This window comes from Rhinopithecus roxellana, chromosome 20 (genome assembly GCF_007565055.1).
Source record: "Rhinopithecus roxellana isolate Shanxi Qingling chromosome 20, ASM756505v1, whole genome shotgun sequence".
NCBI classification, from domain to species: Eukaryota; Metazoa; Chordata; class Mammalia; order Primates; family Cercopithecidae; genus Rhinopithecus; species Rhinopithecus roxellana.
This window is the reverse complement of record NC_044568.1, coordinates 52,991,783-53,011,898: the sequence shown is the minus strand read 5'-3', so window position 1 is coordinate 53,011,898 and position 20,116 is coordinate 52,991,783. Positions and strand designations below refer to the sequence as shown.

Below are 20,116 nucleotides of genomic sequence, written 5' to 3'. Positions count from 1 at the left end.
ACTTTCACTTCGTGTTGCTCAAGTGATGTGATACTTTTGCCTCTTGGCCAACCTCCTCAAAGGCATTCACACACACACCTGGAGGTGGCGGCCCAGACCACCTGACCCGACTCAGGTCTGGTAACGAGGCCGCCCAGCGGGAGCAGCACCAGAAACTCGGACGTGCATCCACCGGTGCCCCAAGTGCTAGAGGAGCTGGACAAGATGCGCAATGGCGAGGCAGTGGAAGGAGGAGTCGGGGAGGTCGTGAGCTGATGGTGAGGGGCAGAGCTGAAAGGCACGAGTCACCCTACCAGCACCACGTCAACTGAGGACCCGATGTAGGGAAGGTGAGGCTGGAGCTGGCTGCAACAGCAAAGGCTTTGTTCTTTGGGCAGTGGAGATATGTCATCAAAACCATGTTTGTGGGAGACAATTCTGGGAGCTGTGGCGGGAAGGAATAAGATAGGCCTGCCTGGGGGGGTTCCAATGCCTCAAGAAGAGGAACAAGGCCTTGTGTCTGCTTCTTAGCCCAGAGTCTGCATTTCACATAGAAATCACGGTCTGGAGAATGAGACCCACAGACATTGGGAACAGCAGTCGGGGCTGCAGTGGTTGTGCAGACAGGGGATATAGGTGGGGCGCAAACGGAAGGTGGGAGCTAACAGCCTGGGAGATGGCAGACGTGGCGAAGGGCTCTGCCAACAGCACATGGCCCTGCCGGAGCTCCTTAAAACGCAGGTGCCTGGCCGGGCTCGGGAGCCACAGATCTGAATCTCTGCAGGGTGAGGGTTGACATCCAAATTTTAGAAGGTTTAGCAGGTGAGCGCCCTGCAGAGCCAGAGACTGCGGCCCTCTGGATTCAGGGCTAACAATGGGCCAGAGCTGGAGCCTCGGGCAGCACAGGCAGGGGGCCCCAGGAGGGGCTGCAGGGCAAATGTGAGCGCTCACTGCCCAAACCTCCCCCAAAGTTTACTTCCTCCAAACCAGGCCCGTCAGTCCCATGGCCCTAATATGGGGAAGCTGTTTTGGTCAAGATCAAAGTGTTTCCTAACGCACTGCCTCCTTAAAGAAGTTAGAAAAGGGTTTACACTCATCTTTGAAAACTTAAATCAGAATTAGTAAAACATTTTACTGGCCGGGCACGGTGGCTCACGTCTGTAATCCCAGAACTTTGGGAGGCTGAGGTGGGTGGATCATGAGGTTAGGAGTTCAAGATGAGCCTGGCCAAGACAGCAAAACCCCGTCTCTACTAAAAATACAAAAATTAGCTGGGCGTGGTGGCGGGCACCTGTAATATCCCAGCTACTCAGGAGGGTGAGGCAGAGAACCCAGGAGGTGGAAGTTGCAGTGAGCTGAGATTGCCACTGCACTCCAGCCTGGGCCACAGAGTGAGACTCTGTCCCCCCGCCACCCCCACCACCCAAAAAAATTACATTCCACAATTTGGAGTCTTTTGTTGTTGTTGTTGTTTTGAGACAGAGTCTCGCTCTGTTGCCCAGGCTGGAGTGCAGTGGCGTGATCTTGACTCGTTGCAACCTCTGCTTCCAGGGTTCAAGCGATTCTCCTGCCTCAGCCTACCAAGTAGCTGGGATTACAGGCACCCACCACCACACCCGGCTAATTTTTTGTATTTTTAGTTGAGACAGGGTTTCGCCATGTTGGCCAGGCTGGTCTTGAACTCCTGACCTCAGGTGATCCAACCGCCTCAGCCTTTCAAAGTGCTAGGATTACGGGCATGAGCCACCACACCCGGCCTGGAGTCTTTAATCAACTTTCCTCCAGCAATCTAGGGATCTTAACACTGCTTTGATTTATAAAATCCCACAATGTTGCATATATGCCTCAGGTAACAGCTGAGTGTTATAAATCTCCTCAATAAGAGGAAATGGGCCAGATTTTAAAACATGCAAACACCGTAATTTTATGAGCCACGCATGCACTTTTCCGCAGCAGCAAATATGATACGATGTGGCACGATACTTCTGGAAAGCGGCCACCCCAATGCTACCCCAGTTTTTGGTCACTTATGACCAAGGTAAGGCATTTTGAAGGGGTAGCCAAGTACGCATTGGGTGATCCTCAGGGACCTGAGACTGGGATTTCAGGCACTTGCTGGGTCCAGGGATTCCTTTTTGTTGCTCAGAACCCTGACAGACAGTGAACCCTGGCAGACAATGAAACTCTTCACAGGCATGGTCTCCTGGGGATTTCATGGAGGGGTTCCATCCACCTGAGGCCCCAAATCTATCACTTACATTTTCATCCTGAGCCTTTTGAGGTGTGGTTTGACAGAAACAGAGATCATATACAGAGAGGGTGTGCATGGCTGTACCATCTCAAAGGGCCTTGCCAGGATGTGCCCATGACGACAGCCGCAGGGGCTGGAGCACCGTCTCCTCTGCACCCATGGGGCGTTCTTCTTCCCACCAGAACAAACCTTCCAAGTAATTGAGCACATTCCTCAGTTCCCATTTTAACCACTTTCGGGAGGTTTTTTCTAAAACACTTGTTGAATGTTTCCCGCCCATCTTCCTGTGGGACTGACCACAGGCTCCAGGCCATAGGATGCCTTCAGGCTCCTTCCTCCCACCCCAAACACCTGGCTGCCTCCCTTCAGAGGTGCTCCCTGATTGGCTGTTCCCTCTCCTGGTGCCCCTGCCCACATCCCACTTCCAGTCTGCCCTGATGAGACAAAGCAGCCAGTCAGGCCTGGGCAAGGCACTCTCTGCCACCTCGCCCTTCCAGGGCAGTTAGGCTTTGCAGAGCATGCTTCCTGTCCTCTCTCCACTGCTCTCCACCCCAGCTCCCTGTCATGCATTCTGGATCCCCAGGGCCTAACTAAGGGGCAGGTAAGAATGGGGCCGGGCCTGTGGATCTGCCTCCTAATTTATGGAAAATGCTGGGGAGGAGGAACATGTCAAAACCCAGTACAGGGATGTAAACTGCAAACAAAGAACTGTGTTTCTTCAACTTAAACCCCAAGAGAAAAAAAGAGATTGCAGCGACCACACAAATTAATTAAAAGAGATGTTATAGATATATAAACCAATCACATTGTGTGGATCCTTATTTGGATCCTGATTCAAGGGAAAAAAATTATAAAAGAATTGAGACAGGCCAGGCATGGTGGCTCACACCTATAATCCCAGCACTCTGGGAGGCCGAGGCAGGCGGATCACTTGAGGTCAGGAGTTCAAGACCAGCCTGGCCAACATGGTGAAACCCTGTCTCTACTAAAAATACAAAAATTAACTGGGCGTGGTGGCACATGCCTGTAATCCCAGCTACTCAGGAGGCTGAGGTGACAGAATCGCTTGAACCCAGGAGGTGACTGTTGCAATGAGCTAAGATTGGGCCATTGCACTCCAGCCTGGGCAACAGAGTGAGACTCTGTCTCAAAAAAAAAAAAAAAAAGATTGACACAATCGAGGCAATCTGAACTCTAACAATAGATGGTATTAAATATTGCTTTACATGAGCTACCAGTATTGAAGTTATATTTTTACAAAGGGCGCTTTTAAAAGATACATTTACAAATGAAATGAAAGAACGGGTGAGATTTAGGTGGGTTATCTCGGGGGGGAACAGCATGGGCGAGGCCACCCTGTGAGGTGGTGACCAGCTCAAGGCGGAGTGCTCTTTTCTTCCTACCGTGCACTTTTGGGATTTCCCATAAGTGGAATTGTCAAGGCCGAGGCTCTGGAGACAGACAATCGGGTTCAAATCCCAGCCTGGCCTCTTACTGGCAGTGAGGTCTCATGTTCTCACACGGATGTTCTGTCTACGTCCCAGCACTGTTGTGAGAGTGGGAGGAAAGCACGCTTTTGGCAGAGCTCCTGGACGGCAGCCGAGACCCCATGAAGGGTACCTCTGGAGGGCACTCGCACAGCTGCCGAGAAGGTTCCCGGGCATCCACGGGGCTGGCACTGAAGAAACAGGCTCCACCAAGTGAAGGGATGCAGGACCCGGGGCCGTGGGTGGCCTTCCTCCCTCCCAGCCCTCTCACGATCCTAAAGTGAAGCTTGGGATCCAAGTCGCATCCTTCCACAGCAGGGTTCATTGCGCTACCAGCAGGCCTCCGACCCCATCTTCCCCTCCACGCCTCACTCAAAGCACCAACCCAGGCCAATCCCAGCGAGGACTGGTCCTATTGGTTTAGAAAAATGACATGAAGTCCCACTGGGGTATCTGCCCCAACCCCTTAACTGTTCAGTTCAGAGGTGATGTGATGGTTCTAGTTCAGCCTGGACTGGACCCTGGTAGGGTAAAGACACGATCTGTGGACAGAAGAAATCAACTCCCCACTGGGAGGACAGAGGTGACACCTGACCCTGTTGGGCCATGCCCACGCTCCCCTTCAGAACAGTAGAGCTAGACATCAGTGACTGCCACTCCACCTGCTCTGGGGACTGCCCTTCTTCCCTGGGCAGCAGGAAAGGCAGGACTCAGACAAAGCCTGAGGGCAGCTGCCAACCTCTCCCCTCTGTCCACCTTCCACTCCACAGCCTGCCAGCAGCCAAAGGCGTCCTCGCCCTGGGGCTCTGCATACTCCCCCTTCCTCAGTTTCATTTACAGTGACTCCTGGCAGTTTCTGTCACTTGTCACCAGAGTCCTAATATGTGACATGGGTTAAACAGTGACATCCAAATAGACAAAGGACTCAAGCAGACATTCCTCCAAAGAAGACACACAAATGACCAACAAGCACATGAAATGATGCTCAACATCGTTGGTCATTAGGGAGATACACAGCAAAGTCAGATACAGCGTCACAAAACAAGGGCAATGTGTTGAAGACGTGGACACACTGCAGGTGGGAATGTAAAATGGTGTGGACGCTTCGGTGTTTGGGTTTTTTTTTTTTCCTCATTCCCTTCCCCACAAGGTTTTTTTTTTCCCCCTTTTTCTTTTTTTCCCCCAGACACTTTAGAGAATACTTGGCAGTTCCACAAAAAGTTAAACATAGAGTCACCATATGTCCCAGTGACTCCACTCCTAGGTATATACCCAAGAGAAATGAAACATGCATCCACACAAAAACTTACACATGGCTGTTCAGAGCAGCATGATTCATAACAGCCGAAAAGCGGAACTCACCCAAATGCCCATCAACTAACGATGGCTATAAGCGAGACGGGTCCGGCCAGAGCATGGAATACTATTCAGCCCTAAACCAAACGAAGCACTGATCATGCCACAGCACGACGGACCCTGAAAACACAATGCCTAGTGAAAGCCAGGTGCAAAAGGCCACAGATGAGATGACTATGAAAGTCCCTGAACAGGCAAATTCCACAGAGACAGCAGATGAGTGGCTGCCAGGGGCAGAGGGCATTGGGGAGGAGGGGGCTGGGAAGTGATGACTAAGGGGGGTGGGGTTCCTTTCTGAGGTGATAAAAAAATGTCCTAAAACCGACTAGGTGATGCCTGGACACTCTGTGGATGCACTAAACACCACCGACTACACACAAGAATGGATTTAGTGCTATATGAATTAAATCTCAATCAAAACACCCCTGACATCCAAGATCTCCAACTTCTCCCTCAGAATGGTCCATTCTCTGCAGTAATACGACAACCAAAAGAAATCTGCCCACCAGGGCGGCAGCATGCCCTTGCACACACCTTCTACCCCGACTTCCGGGCTGCCTCCAGTTCTCCAGGCTTCTGGGGCCTTTTCCCCAGGAGCAGGAGCTGGACTGCTGAGTAGCTGTAGAGTCCAAGCACAGGGGAGGAAGGGGCAAGTGTACTTGGCAGCAGAGAGGAGCAAACTGCTGAGGAGTCCCAGCCAGGCTGACCCTCCCCCGTGTCCCACCCCACACTCACAAGCAGGAGGCTTTGCACAGACTCGGTTCCCTCACCACAACTGTCCACAAGGGTTGGGTCCAGCCCAGTTTTCACTGTGTGGGCAGATGGTCAGAAGTCACTGGATTTTTCCTACAAGGCAATACTCCAGTAAAAATCGCTGAGCTGGACCTGGCCCTGTAGCTGGCCCTCTACTTAGTCAAAGTGCCTGGGCACTTTGCTTGGGCAACAAGCAAGGAGTTTCTGCTGCAGCCAAGGAAGGAGAGGGCAGAGACCCACGGGGATCAGAAGCGGGGTCTGGCTCCTAGAGGGAGACTTGCTGCATAAAAGGAAATGACGACACAGCCTTTAATTCTCCGAAGGCACAAACCCATCAGAGAAGAGACTCGGTAACGGTCAAAGACTCCACCGTCAGATCAGGCTACAAAGCCACTGGCAGACTTTGCTTCCAAGTTTGTCCCCAAGGTACCACCCCCAGCTGCCCACTGGCTTGGGCCTGTAATACTGTTCCACTCCCAGGACAGCTGCCCACTACCTCTCCTAGTAAAACAGGAGACAGTAAACAATGTACATCCAAACCCTGAATAATTAATTCAGATAAAGCAAACAGATAAAGCCACATGTAGACCACATTCTGTGAGCTCATCAGTTTCAGTTTATTCCCAAAAGAGTCCTGGTCAGGCGCGATGGCTCACGCCTGTAATCTCAGCACTCTGGGAGGCCAAGGCAGGTGGATCACCTGAGGTCAGGAGTTCAAGACCAGCCTGACCAACATGGTGAAATCTGTCTCTACTAAATATACAGGAGTTCAAGACCAGCCTGACCAACATGGTGAAACCTGTCTCTACTAAATATACAAAATTAGCCGGGCATGGTGGTGCATGCCTGTAATCCTAGCTACTCAGGGGGCTGAGGCAGGAGAATAGCTTGAACCCAGGAGGCAGAGGTTGCAGTGAGCCAAGATCGCACATTGCACTCCACCCTGGACAATAAGAGCGAAACCCCATGTCAAAAAAAAAAAAAAAAAAAAAAGTCCTAATCTTATTAACTTCTGGGTATCTTCTTTAGAGAAAGCTTAGAAACAGATGATAGCCCACTAGATTTTAAATTGACAAATGGGGAGTCCCTATACCATGGTTTAAAACCACTGTTTTAAAGCAGTGGAAAGAACTTTTTTCAAATGAAAATCTACTGACTTATTATACCTGGCCTCGCACGCCTGCAGCTGCTTGGGCGTCTCCTCCGAGCTCTGCGGGGAGCCTGCAACTTATTGACTAGAGGTGACGGATGGCTCAGCTGCAAAGATCTGTATGATCGGCCCGAATGCTGTTTCCTGATTGAAGGATGTCTCAAAACTCAGGAACAGCCTCAAAGCCCAGGTGGAAGCTGAATGTGGTGGCCCGCAAGGCATCAGCAACTGGGTGTATTTCACTGTGCTAGGTCTGGCCTATGTTTATTCTCAGCCTAAAGGGAATCTGCTCCCAAAATGAGCTCAGTCCACCTTTCTTGTTCCATACCCACGTCAATCCGTCCCCGTGCACTGCTTCCTCCAACAGGTCAGCCACACCTGAGCACACTGCTAATTATGGAATCCTTCCTCTCTGCTTTTCAGGCAGGTTGAGCCTTTACCTTTTACCAGCTGGCTGAACACAACGTTTGCTTCAGGATTTAGCTGAGACATGACAATGAGAGAACTACAGAGCTAGAAAGAACTTAGGAAAAATATCTAACCTTTCAGCTCAGTGAAGTTCACATAGCTGCTTACAGTCAAATGACAACCGAAAAGACTGGTAAAGTGGTGACATCTAGAACCCAGGCTTCCCAGCTTTCAGTCTGTCCTTGGGAAAAACAAAATATTTAAACTAGAAGGGATTTTAGAAATTACCTAACACAGGCCGGGTGTGCTGGCTCACGCCTGTAATCCCAGCACTCTGGGAGACCGAGGTGGGTGGATCACCTGAGGTGTCAGGAGTTTGAGACCAGCCTGGCAAACATGGTGAAACCCTATCTCTACTAAAAATACAAAAAATTAGCCGGGCATGGTGGTGCGCACCTGTGATCTCAGCTACTGAGAAAGCTGAGGTAGCAGAATCGCTTGAAACCAGGAGGCAGAGGTTGTAGTGAGCCGAGATTGCATCACTGTACTCCAGGCTGGGAGACAGAGTGAAATGCCATCTCCAAAATAAATAAATAAATAAATTTAGCGCTGGGTGTGGTTGTGCATGTCTGTAATCCCAGCTACTCGGGAGGCTGAGGCACAAGAATCAGCTGAACCTGGGAGGCAGAGGTTGCAGTGAGCCACAATCACACCACTGCACTCCAGCCTGGGCAATAGAGCGAGACTCCATCTCAAAGAAGAAGAAAAAAAAAGAAAAGAAAAGAAAAAAATTAGCACAATCTCTTCATTTGAATAAACAGCCCAATGGGCTAATACATTCCATCAGTATACCATGATATCACTACTATTTAAGCAATGTTTCTTCTCCAGTTATGACATGGAAAAGGCTAGAAGCTTGTGTCCAGGAATTAATAAAAACCTGAGGTCATTCACCACATGGTCTGCGTGCAACACTAGACCAGACACAAGAGAGCCACCCAGCGAGGCAGCCGGTACTCACAGGGTCGGTGAGCATGGTTCTCAGGTGGGACGACAGGGCAAGCACGGCCAAGCAGTTAAAGATGACCCCGTTGACCACAGAGTACCAGAAGTCTTTGGAAGGCAGCAGCATGACGAAAGTCACCACGAAGTCTGCATAGGCGACCAGAAGCCACGTCATGACAGCACAGATCATGCCACAGCCATCACGGATGAACCAGACCCGGTCAGCCACGTCAGCCTCGGAGGAGGAGGACGATGAAGAGTCATAGTTGTCATTTTCAGCCAGGAGAGGATGGTGCTCGACGTCCCGGAGCCTGTGTCCTGATGGCTGCATGATTTCCCTGACGCACCCTGGGGAGGCGACGACACAGAGCTGGTGAGGCTCAAAAAGCACAAGCTGTACCTTAAATATGATGTGTTATGGTTGGTCCTTGGCCATTGCATATAGTCTAAATACACAGAGTGGGAAAGAAAATAAGAACATAGGAAGATCTAAATTTTTAAATCTCTGACTTTATTGATTGCTTTACTACAACAGTGAGTCCCACAGTACGGGTTATGCCTACATACAACAAAACCTATGCCAGTCGTGGCCACAAACAAAGATGATGGAAAGCACAAGCTGGACGCGAAGTCGCAGCACAGGTTCCCCGGCAGGGTGGAGAGGAGCTCTGCTGTATCACTGCTGCACTCGCTCCCCAGCCCCACCTGTCCCTCCTCTGCTCAGCCGCTGGCCTCCGTGCTCCCAAGCAGGTGCTCAGCACAGACTTTAGCCAACAGCACGATGAAAGAACGACGAGTAAGTCATTGGTTCTCTATTCATCTTTACACCGCCTCATACACACTGACCTCATCGGTCTTGCCTGTTTCTTCTCAATTTGATTCTCAGTTTATCCTCACTTCTCTGTGATGTTTTTGGAGCAGGCTCCCATTTTTATATCTCTGTTCCTTGACACTCTACCCTGCTTCTAGAATGCCCTTCATCTCTATTTTAATCTTTTTTTTTTGAAACCGAGTCTCATTCTGTTGCCCAGGCTGGAGTGCAGTGGCGCAAATCTTGGCTCACTGCAACCTCCATCTCCCGAGTTCAAGTGATTCTCCTGCCTCAGCCTCCTGAGTAGCTGGGATCACAGGCGCCCGCCACCACGCCCGGCTAATTTTTTTGTATTTTTAGTAGAGATGGAGTTTCACCATATTGGCCAGGCTGGTCTCAAACTCCTGACCTCAGGTGATCCACCCACCTCAGCCTCCCAAATTGCTGGGATTACAGGCGTGAGCCACCGCACCCAGCCTCTATTTTAATCTTCTAAAAGTTTCCTGTTTTTGTTATTTTTGGGAACACAGTCTCCCTCTGTTGCCCAAGCTGGAGTGCAGTGGCACAATCACAGCTCACAGACGAGGTCTCACTATGTTGCCTGGGCTGCTCTGGAACTCCTGGGCTCAATCCTCCTGCCTCAGCCTTCCAGAGTCCTGGGATTACAGATAAGAGCCAACATGCCCAGCCTTTCCTTCATTTATTAATCCATTCTTTTGCAAGCCATCCTTTTGGCACTTCTAACCTATTCACCATAGCATCTGATTTCTAAGAACATACAAGATCTAAAGAAACTAAAGAGAAAAGTGGGACCAGGCACGGTGGCTCACGCCTGTAAGCCCAGCATTTTGGGAGGCTGAGGCGGGTGGATCACTTCAGGTCAGGAGCTTGAGACCAGCCTGCCCAACATGATGAAACCCCGTCTCTATTAAAAATACAAAAACTAGCTGGGTGTGGTAGCACGGACCTGTAATCCCAGCTACTCAGGAGGCTGAGGCAGGAGAATCGCTTGGACCCGGGAGGCAGAGGCTGCAGTGAGCCGAGATCACGCCACTGCACTCCAGCCTGGGCAAAAGAGCGAGACTCAGTCTCAAAAAAATAAATACATAAAAATAAAGAAATAAAAAAGTGGGCCAAGTGCAGTGGCTCACACCTGTAACCCCAGCGCTTTCGGATGCCAAGGCGGGTGGATCACGAGGTTACAAGTTCAAGACCAGCATGGCCAAGATGGTGAAACCCTGTCTCTACTAAAAATACAAAAATTAGTAGGGCACAGTGGCAGGCGCCTGTAATCCCAGCTACTCGGGAGGCTGAGGCAGAAGAATCGCTTGAACCCAGGCGGGTGGAGGTTGCAGTGAGCTAAGATTGCACCACTGCACTCTAGCCTAGTGACAGAGCAAGAAGACTCCCTCTCCAGGAAGAAAAAGAAAAAAGTGCACTTTTCCTGGTAACTGTTTTGACTGCTTCTTTGATTGCACACCCTTCTCTTATCGGTGTTTGCTCTGAGAGCTGTAATATCACAGATAAAGAGCCAGGGAAAGGAAGAGACAGTCAATTTCGCCTTAGCTTTCCCATGGGGAGAAAACACTGACAAATATTTTAACGAACTGACCCTGGCACTTTCTCAGAGCAGGAGCGCTCCTCATGCTTTAAGCAGGCAGAGTGCAGAAATCGTGGCTTCTGAAATGCGAATAAAGGAGAGTAATAAGAATGTTCTCAGAGGTCAGGCCACTAAAACTGAGTAACAGCACTGGGTGCTGTTTTTCAAATCTGGGTGTGACTTTTTCTTTTCTTAAATGCAACTGGAACACAGCAATTATGAAAACATTTGCCGAATGAACATGTGGTGAAGGTTCATTCGCCAAATACTTCACAAAATTTCCTCTCGATACAAAAATGCTGACTGGTACAAGAGCAAAATGAAATTGTTTTCCAAAGTCAGTAAAATAGCCCTATTTTTCAATCAGATAAAAGCAGCTTTAAAAATGTTTAAGGCTGGGTGCAGTGGCTCACATCTGTAACCCCAGCACTTTGGGAGACTAAGGCAGAAGGATCATTTGAGCCCAGGAGTTTGAGATCAGCCTGGGCACCAGAGTAAGACCTCATCTCTACAGAAAACAAAAATTAGCTAGGTATGGTGGCTTGCGCTGTAGTCCTACCTACTAGGGAGGCTGAGGTGGGAAGACTGCTTGAGCCTGGGAGGTTGAGGCTGCAGTGAGCCATGATCATGCCACTGTACTCCAGCCAGGGTGACAGAGAGATCCTGTCTCAAAAAATAAAAATAAATAAATAAATGCTTAAGGCTGAGTGTGGTGGCTTACACATGTAATCTCAGCACTTTGGGAGGCCAAGGTGGGAGGATCTCTTGAGCCCAGGAGTTTGAGACTGGCCTGAGCAACATGTGAAGACCCAATCTCTATAAAAATAACTTTTTTTTTTATTAGTCAGGTGTGGTGGCACGCACTTGTACCCCCAGATGTTTGGGAGACTGAGGTGGGAGGATCGCTTGAGCCTGGCAGGTTGAGGCTACAGAGAGCCACGATCCCACCACTGCATTCCAGCCTGGGCAACAGAGTAAGATCCAGTGTCAAAAAAATTGTTTTAATTAAAAAAAAATTTTAAATAAGCATTTAAGTGAAATAGAAGAAACTAGAGATCAAACGAATTTGGATGGACCCCTTAGCCAGCCATTCCTTCAGCAGTTTCTGAACCTGCGTCTTCCGGATCTGTCCGCTCAACATCCCCTGCAAACACCTTTGCAGCGCCCATTTCCTCTACGTAAACCCTATTCACCTGCAGAGCCTAACTTTTCTCTCTTCTAGGCAAGCCACTCTGAAAAGGGAGTTCTCCTTCTTCCGAGGAGCACTTTGTGAAGGGGTCTCTAGACATCAGGTGTGACCATCTGGACATGAAGGCTGAAACTGCTTCTGCCTGCACACTAGTAAAGCCTGACTGACAGGGGGCTGAGAAAGTACCTGGAAGTTTCTCTGCCTCTGCTGAAGCCCTGGACACGCTCACCAGCTCTCCTTCCCAGGTACTTACCACTTGCTACCTGAGAGCTCTTGCAGGTTCCACCTTCCTGCCTGATGTCAGCCCCTCCAGGGGGGTCTGGGTCTCCTCCCGCTCTGTTCCCCTTGTGCCTTGCATGCTGTCTAGCGCACAGCAAGGGCATGTTTGCTAAAAGGCAGACGCAATAAAAAGCAAGCAGTCCTTCTCTCAGATTCCAATCACCTCCTGCTGATTTCCATCTAAGTTTCTTGGTGAATCATATCTGTGGGCCTGGGTACATCAAGGCCGTAAGCTGAAAACTTCCTCTGACCAGAACCATTTTGCTTTATGTTGACTTCTCTAATAGGACACGTTCCATCAGAAAAGGAAGGGTGCTTGCCAGGCGGTAAAACAAGCTATACTTTTGTAAGAGTGCAATGTTTGGGCAGTCTGAGCTCTCTCCAGAAAGCAGGGCCCCTTGAAAGTCTTCTAAAGGCAGACATGTGACACCTGAGCCAGCTCAGCTCTGCCTTCCCAGTTCAGGTCCTGGTGAGACCTCCATGGAGTGCAGGATGCTGCTGTGGCTCCATGTCTGACCTGGGGGTGCGGATGGGCAGGCACCGCTGTGTAAGGAGAGCGCCCACAGACACCAAACACTGGCCATGGCAGGACGTTCCTATAAGCACGTATTAGGGTGACGTATAACACTTGAGGGCTTTAGTGCCCTATGTAGAGGATCCATTAGAAGTCAACAGGAAAATAACATGAGATCCAAAAATCCCTTTATTTTCAAGAAAGCAACAAACAAATATCGCAAGGTTAGGCTGGACAAATACAGCTCTCAGTAACAAACTGCACTCGCATCTCTGAGTCACTGTATTTACACTTGAGTAATGCAACAGGAAGGGAGGGGAAGAAATGAAGAAACCATTCCTTTATATGAACCCTAATCTAAAAGCAAACAGCACGGCCATTTGAGATGTGGTATTAAAATGCACACATTCCTTAGGAGTAAGGGCACAGCCTTATTCTGCACTGAATTCCAAAACCACTGTTGACTTCATACTCAAGACAGTTTCTGAGGGAACCCTGAAAACACTGGGCACTGTCACACAGATGTCCCAGCATCACTTTTCTACTCCAAGGGCCGATTTAATGGGATTTTCTCAACACTCCTGAACCTAAGCTCTTTATCAGCACATTAAATAAAGCCCTGTTTCCCAGAACACCAAAAGCAACACTACAAATCTCCATATTTAAAGGGACAACCACACATGCAAAAACTTTCCATTTCAGGCCGGGGGCAGTGGCTCATGCCTGTAATCCCAGCACTTTGGGAGGTCGAGGCAGTTGGATCACTGGAGATCAGGAGTTCAAGACCAGCCTGGCCAACACAGTGAAACCCCATCTCTACCAAAAATACAAAAATTAGCCGGGCATGACGGTGGGTGCCTGTAATCCCAGCTACTAGGGAAGCTGAGGCAGGAGAATCGCTTGAACCCGGGAGGCAGAGGTCGCAGTGAGCCAAGATCACGCCACTGCACTCCAGCCTGGGTGACAGAGCGAGACTCCGTCTCAAAAAAAAAAAACAAAACAAAAGAAAAAAAAAACCCTTTCCATTTCAGGTGTAAAGCAGGGTATTCCCCTCATCTTGTAATACTGGCCAAGAACTCATCAATTCAATTCATGGAGTCCCCTCCTCAGACACACCCTCCTTTTAGGACAGGAAGGCAGCGGCTGAAAAGGAAAGCGGGCCTGTCGGCCTTTGCACCACGCCTCTGCTTTGCCACATGCACAGGTTACCTTTTTAGTAATACACAAGTGTCAGCTGTGAGAAAGGAAAGTGATTAGACCCTAAATAATCATACTCTTACCTCACAAATTATTTCTAAACATCACTTGAACATTTTGTGCCTTTTCTTCAGGATCTTAAGGTGCATACTGTCCTATGTGATCGGATCTGAAAGATAGTAAAATCTGATTAGAAAAAGTTATTTCTGACAAACGTTGTATCATATTTCTTAGGGTATGATTTTCGGAGTGTATATAAGCAACGTAACATTTGACACATCAAGTTCTGTCACTCAGAACTATCCTTAAGTATGAAATCATGTCTCTTCTAAGTTTTGATTACTAGGTAAATTCAAAATCCTGGAAATCAAGTAACGTATTTTAAATATTTCCATTTACCCTCCCACTCTTTTAGCCCCAGCGTTAAATACAGATCTATAAGCTAAAATCCCTCCAGAAAAATCCCCTAGGGCAGCCCAAATCCGGCTGGCCTGCACCTCTACTGTAGATAAGCTGATTTCCCAGCCACATTAAAGGAATCACAGAACAGAGAGACAGAGCCCAGGAGGCAGGAGGGGTGGACTAGAACAGCAGGCCCTGCTGTGGGAGGGGCGAGGAGATGAAGGAAGACACTGGAACCCAGTGAGGGCCATACAATGAGAGCAAAGACTCCCGGAGCATATCTCCCACGTGGTTCCCTGAACCCTGACAGGTGGGAGGGTCGAGGAATCCTCTCTAGCACGGACAGGACCCAAGAAAAAGGTCTCAAGACTCTGCGATGTAGGGAAAACCCAAGAAACAGGTCAGATTCACTGTCAGACCTCCCAAAGTCGAGGGCCACAGGGAACCCCCCACCATGGACAGAAAGGTTCCAAATGCTTGTCATAGCTCCATTAAAAAAAAAAAGAAAGTCCAGGCCGGGTGCAGTGGCTCATGCCTGTAATCCCAGCACTTTGGGAGGCTGAGGCGGGTGGATTACGAGGTCAGAAGTTCAAGACCAGCCTGGCCAAGATGGTGAAACCTCGTCTCTACTAAAAATACAAAAATTAGCTGGGCGTGGTGGTAGGCATTTGTAATTCCAGTTACTCGGGAGGCTGTGGCAGAGATTTGCTTGAACCTGTGAGGCGGAGGTTGCAGTGAGCTGAGATTGCGCCACTGCACTCCAGCCTGGGCGACAGAGCGAGATTCTGCCTCAAAAAAAAAAAAAAAAAAAAGTAACTCGAAACATGGTTCATGAAACAGCACAAAACAGAAATGAGGGTTAAGAATCCAGAACACACACGATGCACAGAGAAGAAAATGTCCACAAGGCAGAAGTGTAATTCATATTCTTCAAAATAAGAGAAGAGATTGGTTCTCTGAAACAAAAAGAGGAACGGTTTAAGAACTTCCTGGTTATTCAACAATGAAAATACAACAGTCTATAGATTCTATATTTTCTTAAACAGAATTGGACAAAAGAGTAGAAATGTCCCAGAGAGGAGAGCTAGAGGACAGAGAGAAAACCCTGAGGAGAGAATGTAACATAAAATTACAGGATCGGGTCAGGAGGTCCACCTTCCAAACAACAGAGGTTGAGCAAAGGGGTCCCCGGGAGAAAAGGGTGAAGCAGATCTCCTTGTGGTAGGTTTCACTCTGGCTTCAGCGCTGGCTGCCTGGCTCCTCCGCTCCATCTGTAGCTGAGATGCTTCCACGACAGTGCTTTTTCTGCCTAAGTCAACCCTCAGCTGCTGTCTGTTGTCTGAAACCAAGAGCCCTGACTAGTTTCTGAAAACACATTCTGGGGTGCCTCCCAATAACCCGATTTGGCTCGCTGTCTCCTGCCCCAGTGTGCCACACCTCCACCTGGGCCGGCTCTGTGGAGGTCCCTGTGCCCATCGCACCCACTACAAGATCCCTCAAGGGTCACTTCTCCCTCAATCTGCTGCTCAGGCCCTAGACAAACACTGACACAGCACTGGTTCCCCAACAGAGCTCCAGCTCTCAGTCTCTTCTGAACCTTTTTTTTTTTTTTGAGACGGAGTCTCACGTCTTTGCACAGACCGGAGTGCAGTGGCGTGATCTTGGCTCACTGCAACCTCCACCTCCCGGGTTCAAGCAATTCCCCTGCCTCAGCCTCCCGAACAGCTGGGATTACAGGCACATATCACCACTCCCGGCTAATTTTTTGTATTTTTAGTAGAGATGGGGTTTCACCATGTTGGCCAGGCTGGTCTCGAACTCCTGACCTCAGGTGATCCACCCCCCTCAGCCTCCCAAAGTGCTGGGATTAGAGGCGTGAGCCACCGCACCCAGCCTAAATGCAGTATTTATATATAGTAACTTTATTCAAATATCTATGCACCAGCCAGAAACTTGAAATGCTCAGTAATATTTTGAACTGTTTTCCAATGAGCTTATCTTAGCAATGCCTTAAAATAAAAAACTGGTTTGACATTCAGGACTGTGAATCACAAGCATCAGGTCTACACAAGATTTTCTACAATGAGATCAAATCTCCAATTAATTTTATAAATTTAAAACAGTAACCAACACAACCACCACTTTGGAAAGCAGTCTGGCACTTTCTCAAAGTTAAACAAATACCTACCCTGTGACTCAGAGATAGAACTTCCAGTTATTTACCCAAGAAAAATAAATACGAATATGAACACAAAAACTTGTCCGATATTGTTCACAGCAGCTTTGTTCATAATACCCACAAACTGGAAGCAACCCCAAACCTATCAACAGGAAGTAGATAACAAACTTTGGCATGTTCACATAATGGCAGACTTCTGAGCAAAAAAGCAGGAAAATATGACTGAAACAAGCAACATGGCTACATCTCAAAAATATTATGCTAAGTGAAAGAAGCCAGACACGGAAGAATATATACGGTGTGATTCCATGTGTATGATATTCTAAATAAGGCAAACTCGTTTATTTAGAAAGAAATCAGAATAAGGATTTGAGCACAAGTAGAAGTGACTGTGGAGAGGGCCAAGGTAACATTGTAAGTTGAGAGGCATGCCTGTATCTTGAGAGAGAAGTGGGTGACACAGGCATATGCGTTTGTCAAAACAAAATACAATCCACTGTTTTAAAAAACCCAATTGACCATATACTTTAAATTGTGGGGCCGGGTACAGTGGCTCATACCTATAATCCCAGTGCCTTGGGAGTCCAAGGCAGGATCGCTTGAGCCCAAGAGTTCAAGACTAGCCTGGGCAACATGGCAAGACCCTGTCTCTACAAAAAAATTTTTAAAAAATTGGCTGAGCAGGGTCTGTACTCCCAGCTTCTCAGGAGACTGAGGCAGGAGGACCACTTGAGTTTTGGAGGCGAGGCTGCACTGAGACGTGTTTGTGCCACTGCACTCCAGCCTGGGCAACAGAGCAAGACCCTGTCTCTAAAATAAAATAAAATAAAATAAAATAAAATAAAATAAAATAAAACTGTGCATTTCACCGTACATTAATCATGCCTCAAAACCATGAGTAGGAGAAAAAATACCCAGCACAGGCATGCATGGCAGGTGTGAAAGTGCAACGGTGTAGCACAAGGCAAGTCCCAGCAAGTGGTGGAGACACTTTTCTTCCTGGATAACCTGTATTCCTGAGTCAAGACCCTGTCTTGGATTTATTTGTATCTGTAACTTCAAGCAAGTTTCTTAAGCTCTTTGCCCTTACTTTTTTCCTTGGCTATAAACAGAAAATGTATTTCTCAGGAACACACTGAAAACAAGTAAACAAAAGACACCAGTCTTCTCTGGTGATCAGTGACTACAGAAAAGAACCAAGACATAATTATTTTTACCACTGCACTGCTAAGTATGTCCACCCTACAGTCTGGTATTCATGTTTATATTAAACCACTATTTAAACTTCTCATTGCTTCACTATTCATACACCCACTTCGGCCCCACAAAAAATGGAATTAAGGAAACCTGTCTTAGAATAGAAGCATACAAAACGAACTCAACCCCTGCCACGAACAGTCCACTCAATTCAAACACCAGGCTGGGGAGCTGAGGGGTGGGCATCCAAGCACCTATCTGTGCAAGGCCCCAAGGACAGGCAGCCAAAGACAGCTTCAGCCACAGGAGCAGAGCGCACACAGTAGCGGGGTGGGAATCCAATGTGCAAAGTGCTTTCCCCAAGTCAGGAGCAAAGTGTGATCGGGGAGAGAGATGAAAACAGCTACTTCTGGAGGAACCAGAGAAAGTGTCAATAAAGACGACAGCATGGGTGGGCCCCAACAGACCAGCAAGATATGGACAAGAGAGGACAATCATGTGAGACAGTGCAGAGGCAGAAGGGAATTCTGCATTCCGGAGGGGAATGTGACCAGAAGGACAAACCTGAGGCCCACTGGAACCACAGCCTGAATGCCATGCTAAGGAACCTGGAACTCTGGACTTCACTCTGCTGGAAAGGGAGGCACCAGACCTTAGGTCAATCAGATGGTTTAAAAGATAACTGGGGCCGGGCGCAGTGGCTCACGCCTGTAATCCCAGCACTTCGGGAGGTGGGTGGATCACTTGAGGTCAGGAGTTCAAGACCAGCCTGGCCAACACGGAGAAATGCCATCTCTACTAAAAATACAAAAATTAGCCAGGCGTGGTGGCCCGTGCCTGTAATCCTAGTTACTTGGGAGGCTGAGTCAGGAGAATCACTTGAACCCAGGAGGCAGAGGTTGCAGTGAGCCAAGATCACACCACTGCACTCCAGCCTGGGCGACAAAGCAAGCCCCCATCTCACAAAAAATAAATAAATAAAAATAAAAAATAAAAGATAACTGGCAACAAAGTGAGACTAGGTTGGCAGAAGGAAGACTGGCAACCAGGAGCCCACTGCCCTAAGCAGCAGGGCCTCTTCCGAGGCTGGGGACCATCTGAGAGATAGTCACAGAGAGAAAAGCAATACAGAGACCAATGGGACAGAACAGAGGGGAGCACAGTGACTACAGCAAAGAGGGACGTGGAGCATTTCTGCTCTGGAGGGACACTCTTTTGGGACCTGGGCGCTGCAGACTCAGGGAGAGTGCCGAGACTGGGGCACACTGAATTTGAGGTGTCCATGGGCCAAGCTCACAAAGCTGACCAGCAAGCAGACAACGAATGCTCTGACCCAGAACGAGAGGCCCCAGCACAGAGGTGACAGGTAAAATGGACCAAAGTGGGACTGGATGAGCTCCCCAGGCTGGGACCCTGGGGAGTAGAGACATTAAGGGAAGGAAGCTAGGAAAGGCAGGGAAGGGAGTTGAGGGAAGCAGGAGGGAAGGGAAATGAGGAAGGCTGGAGGAGTAAACAACGCCAAATAAGCCAGGGGAGAAGCCAATGGGATTAGCGGGTACCTTTTGCTGACAGTTTCAGTTAAGTGTTACAAGACTGGGAGACTGGGTAGTGAGAAAATTAAAGAAAAGTCAATTTTATAAACTGTTATTAAGTGACAAACATCTGTAGCTAGAGGGAAAAGTGGAGGAAAATCTTTTTTTTAAACTTCCCCTCATATATTATCTGATTTAATGCTTAGGACAATCCTCAGGAAGTTCTTGGTTTCCCCATTTGACAGAGGCGCTCCCTGGACCTACGGGACTGAAGTGTCACCCACAGTGACAATTAGTCAATGAGTTCTCAGAGTCTCAACCCCGGGTCCCTGTAACTCCACGCAAGTCCCACCATGAGGCATTTTAGTACGAACATGCCACACTCTTAAAAAGCCTGCGATAGCCCCAAAACTAGATTTAATGGAAACAATTAAGAATTTATGCCTAGTTAAGCCAATTAAGTTACCAGACTAAGAGTACATAAGCTAAGAGGCCCTGCCACACTAGTCCCATTTTCTTTTTCTAATTTTGTACTTTTTTTTTTTTTTTTTTTTTTTACCTTTTCTTACAACTGCAAAAGCAATATAGGCTCACTACAGTTTTCTGTTTTTAAAGAATGAGATTCTGGCCAGGTGCAGTGGCTTGTGCCTGTAATCCCAGCACTTTGGGAGACCGAGGCAGGCGGATCACCTGAGGTCAGAAGTTCAAGACCAGCCTGGCCAACCTGGTGAAACTCTGTCTTTACTAAAAGTACAAAAACTAGCTGGGCATGGTGGCGCATGCCTGTAATCCCAGCTACTCGGGAGGCTGAGGCAGGAGAATCGCTT

At 48.4% G+C, this 20,116-nt stretch overlaps 1 protein-coding gene across 2 annotated transcripts in view; it reads right to left on the bottom strand.

Annotated features, from left to right (window-relative positions):
• Positions 1 to 20,116, bottom strand: part of ZDHHC7 (zinc finger DHHC-type containing 7) — a 40,093-nt gene that overhangs the window by 7,933 nt on the left and 12,044 nt on the right. For both annotated transcript variants that reach the window (XM_030925116.1, XM_030925117.1), the window contains exons 2-3: positions 14,063 to 14,148; positions 8,406 to 8,737 (exon numbers count right to left, since the gene is read on the bottom strand). In XM_030925116.1, the coding sequence (XP_030780976.1) occupies positions 8,406 to 8,720 (315 nt within the window). In that variant the 5' untranslated portion in view covers positions 8,721 to 8,737; positions 14,063 to 14,148. The remainder of the gene's footprint in view (positions 1 to 8,405; positions 8,738 to 14,062; positions 14,149 to 20,116) is intronic.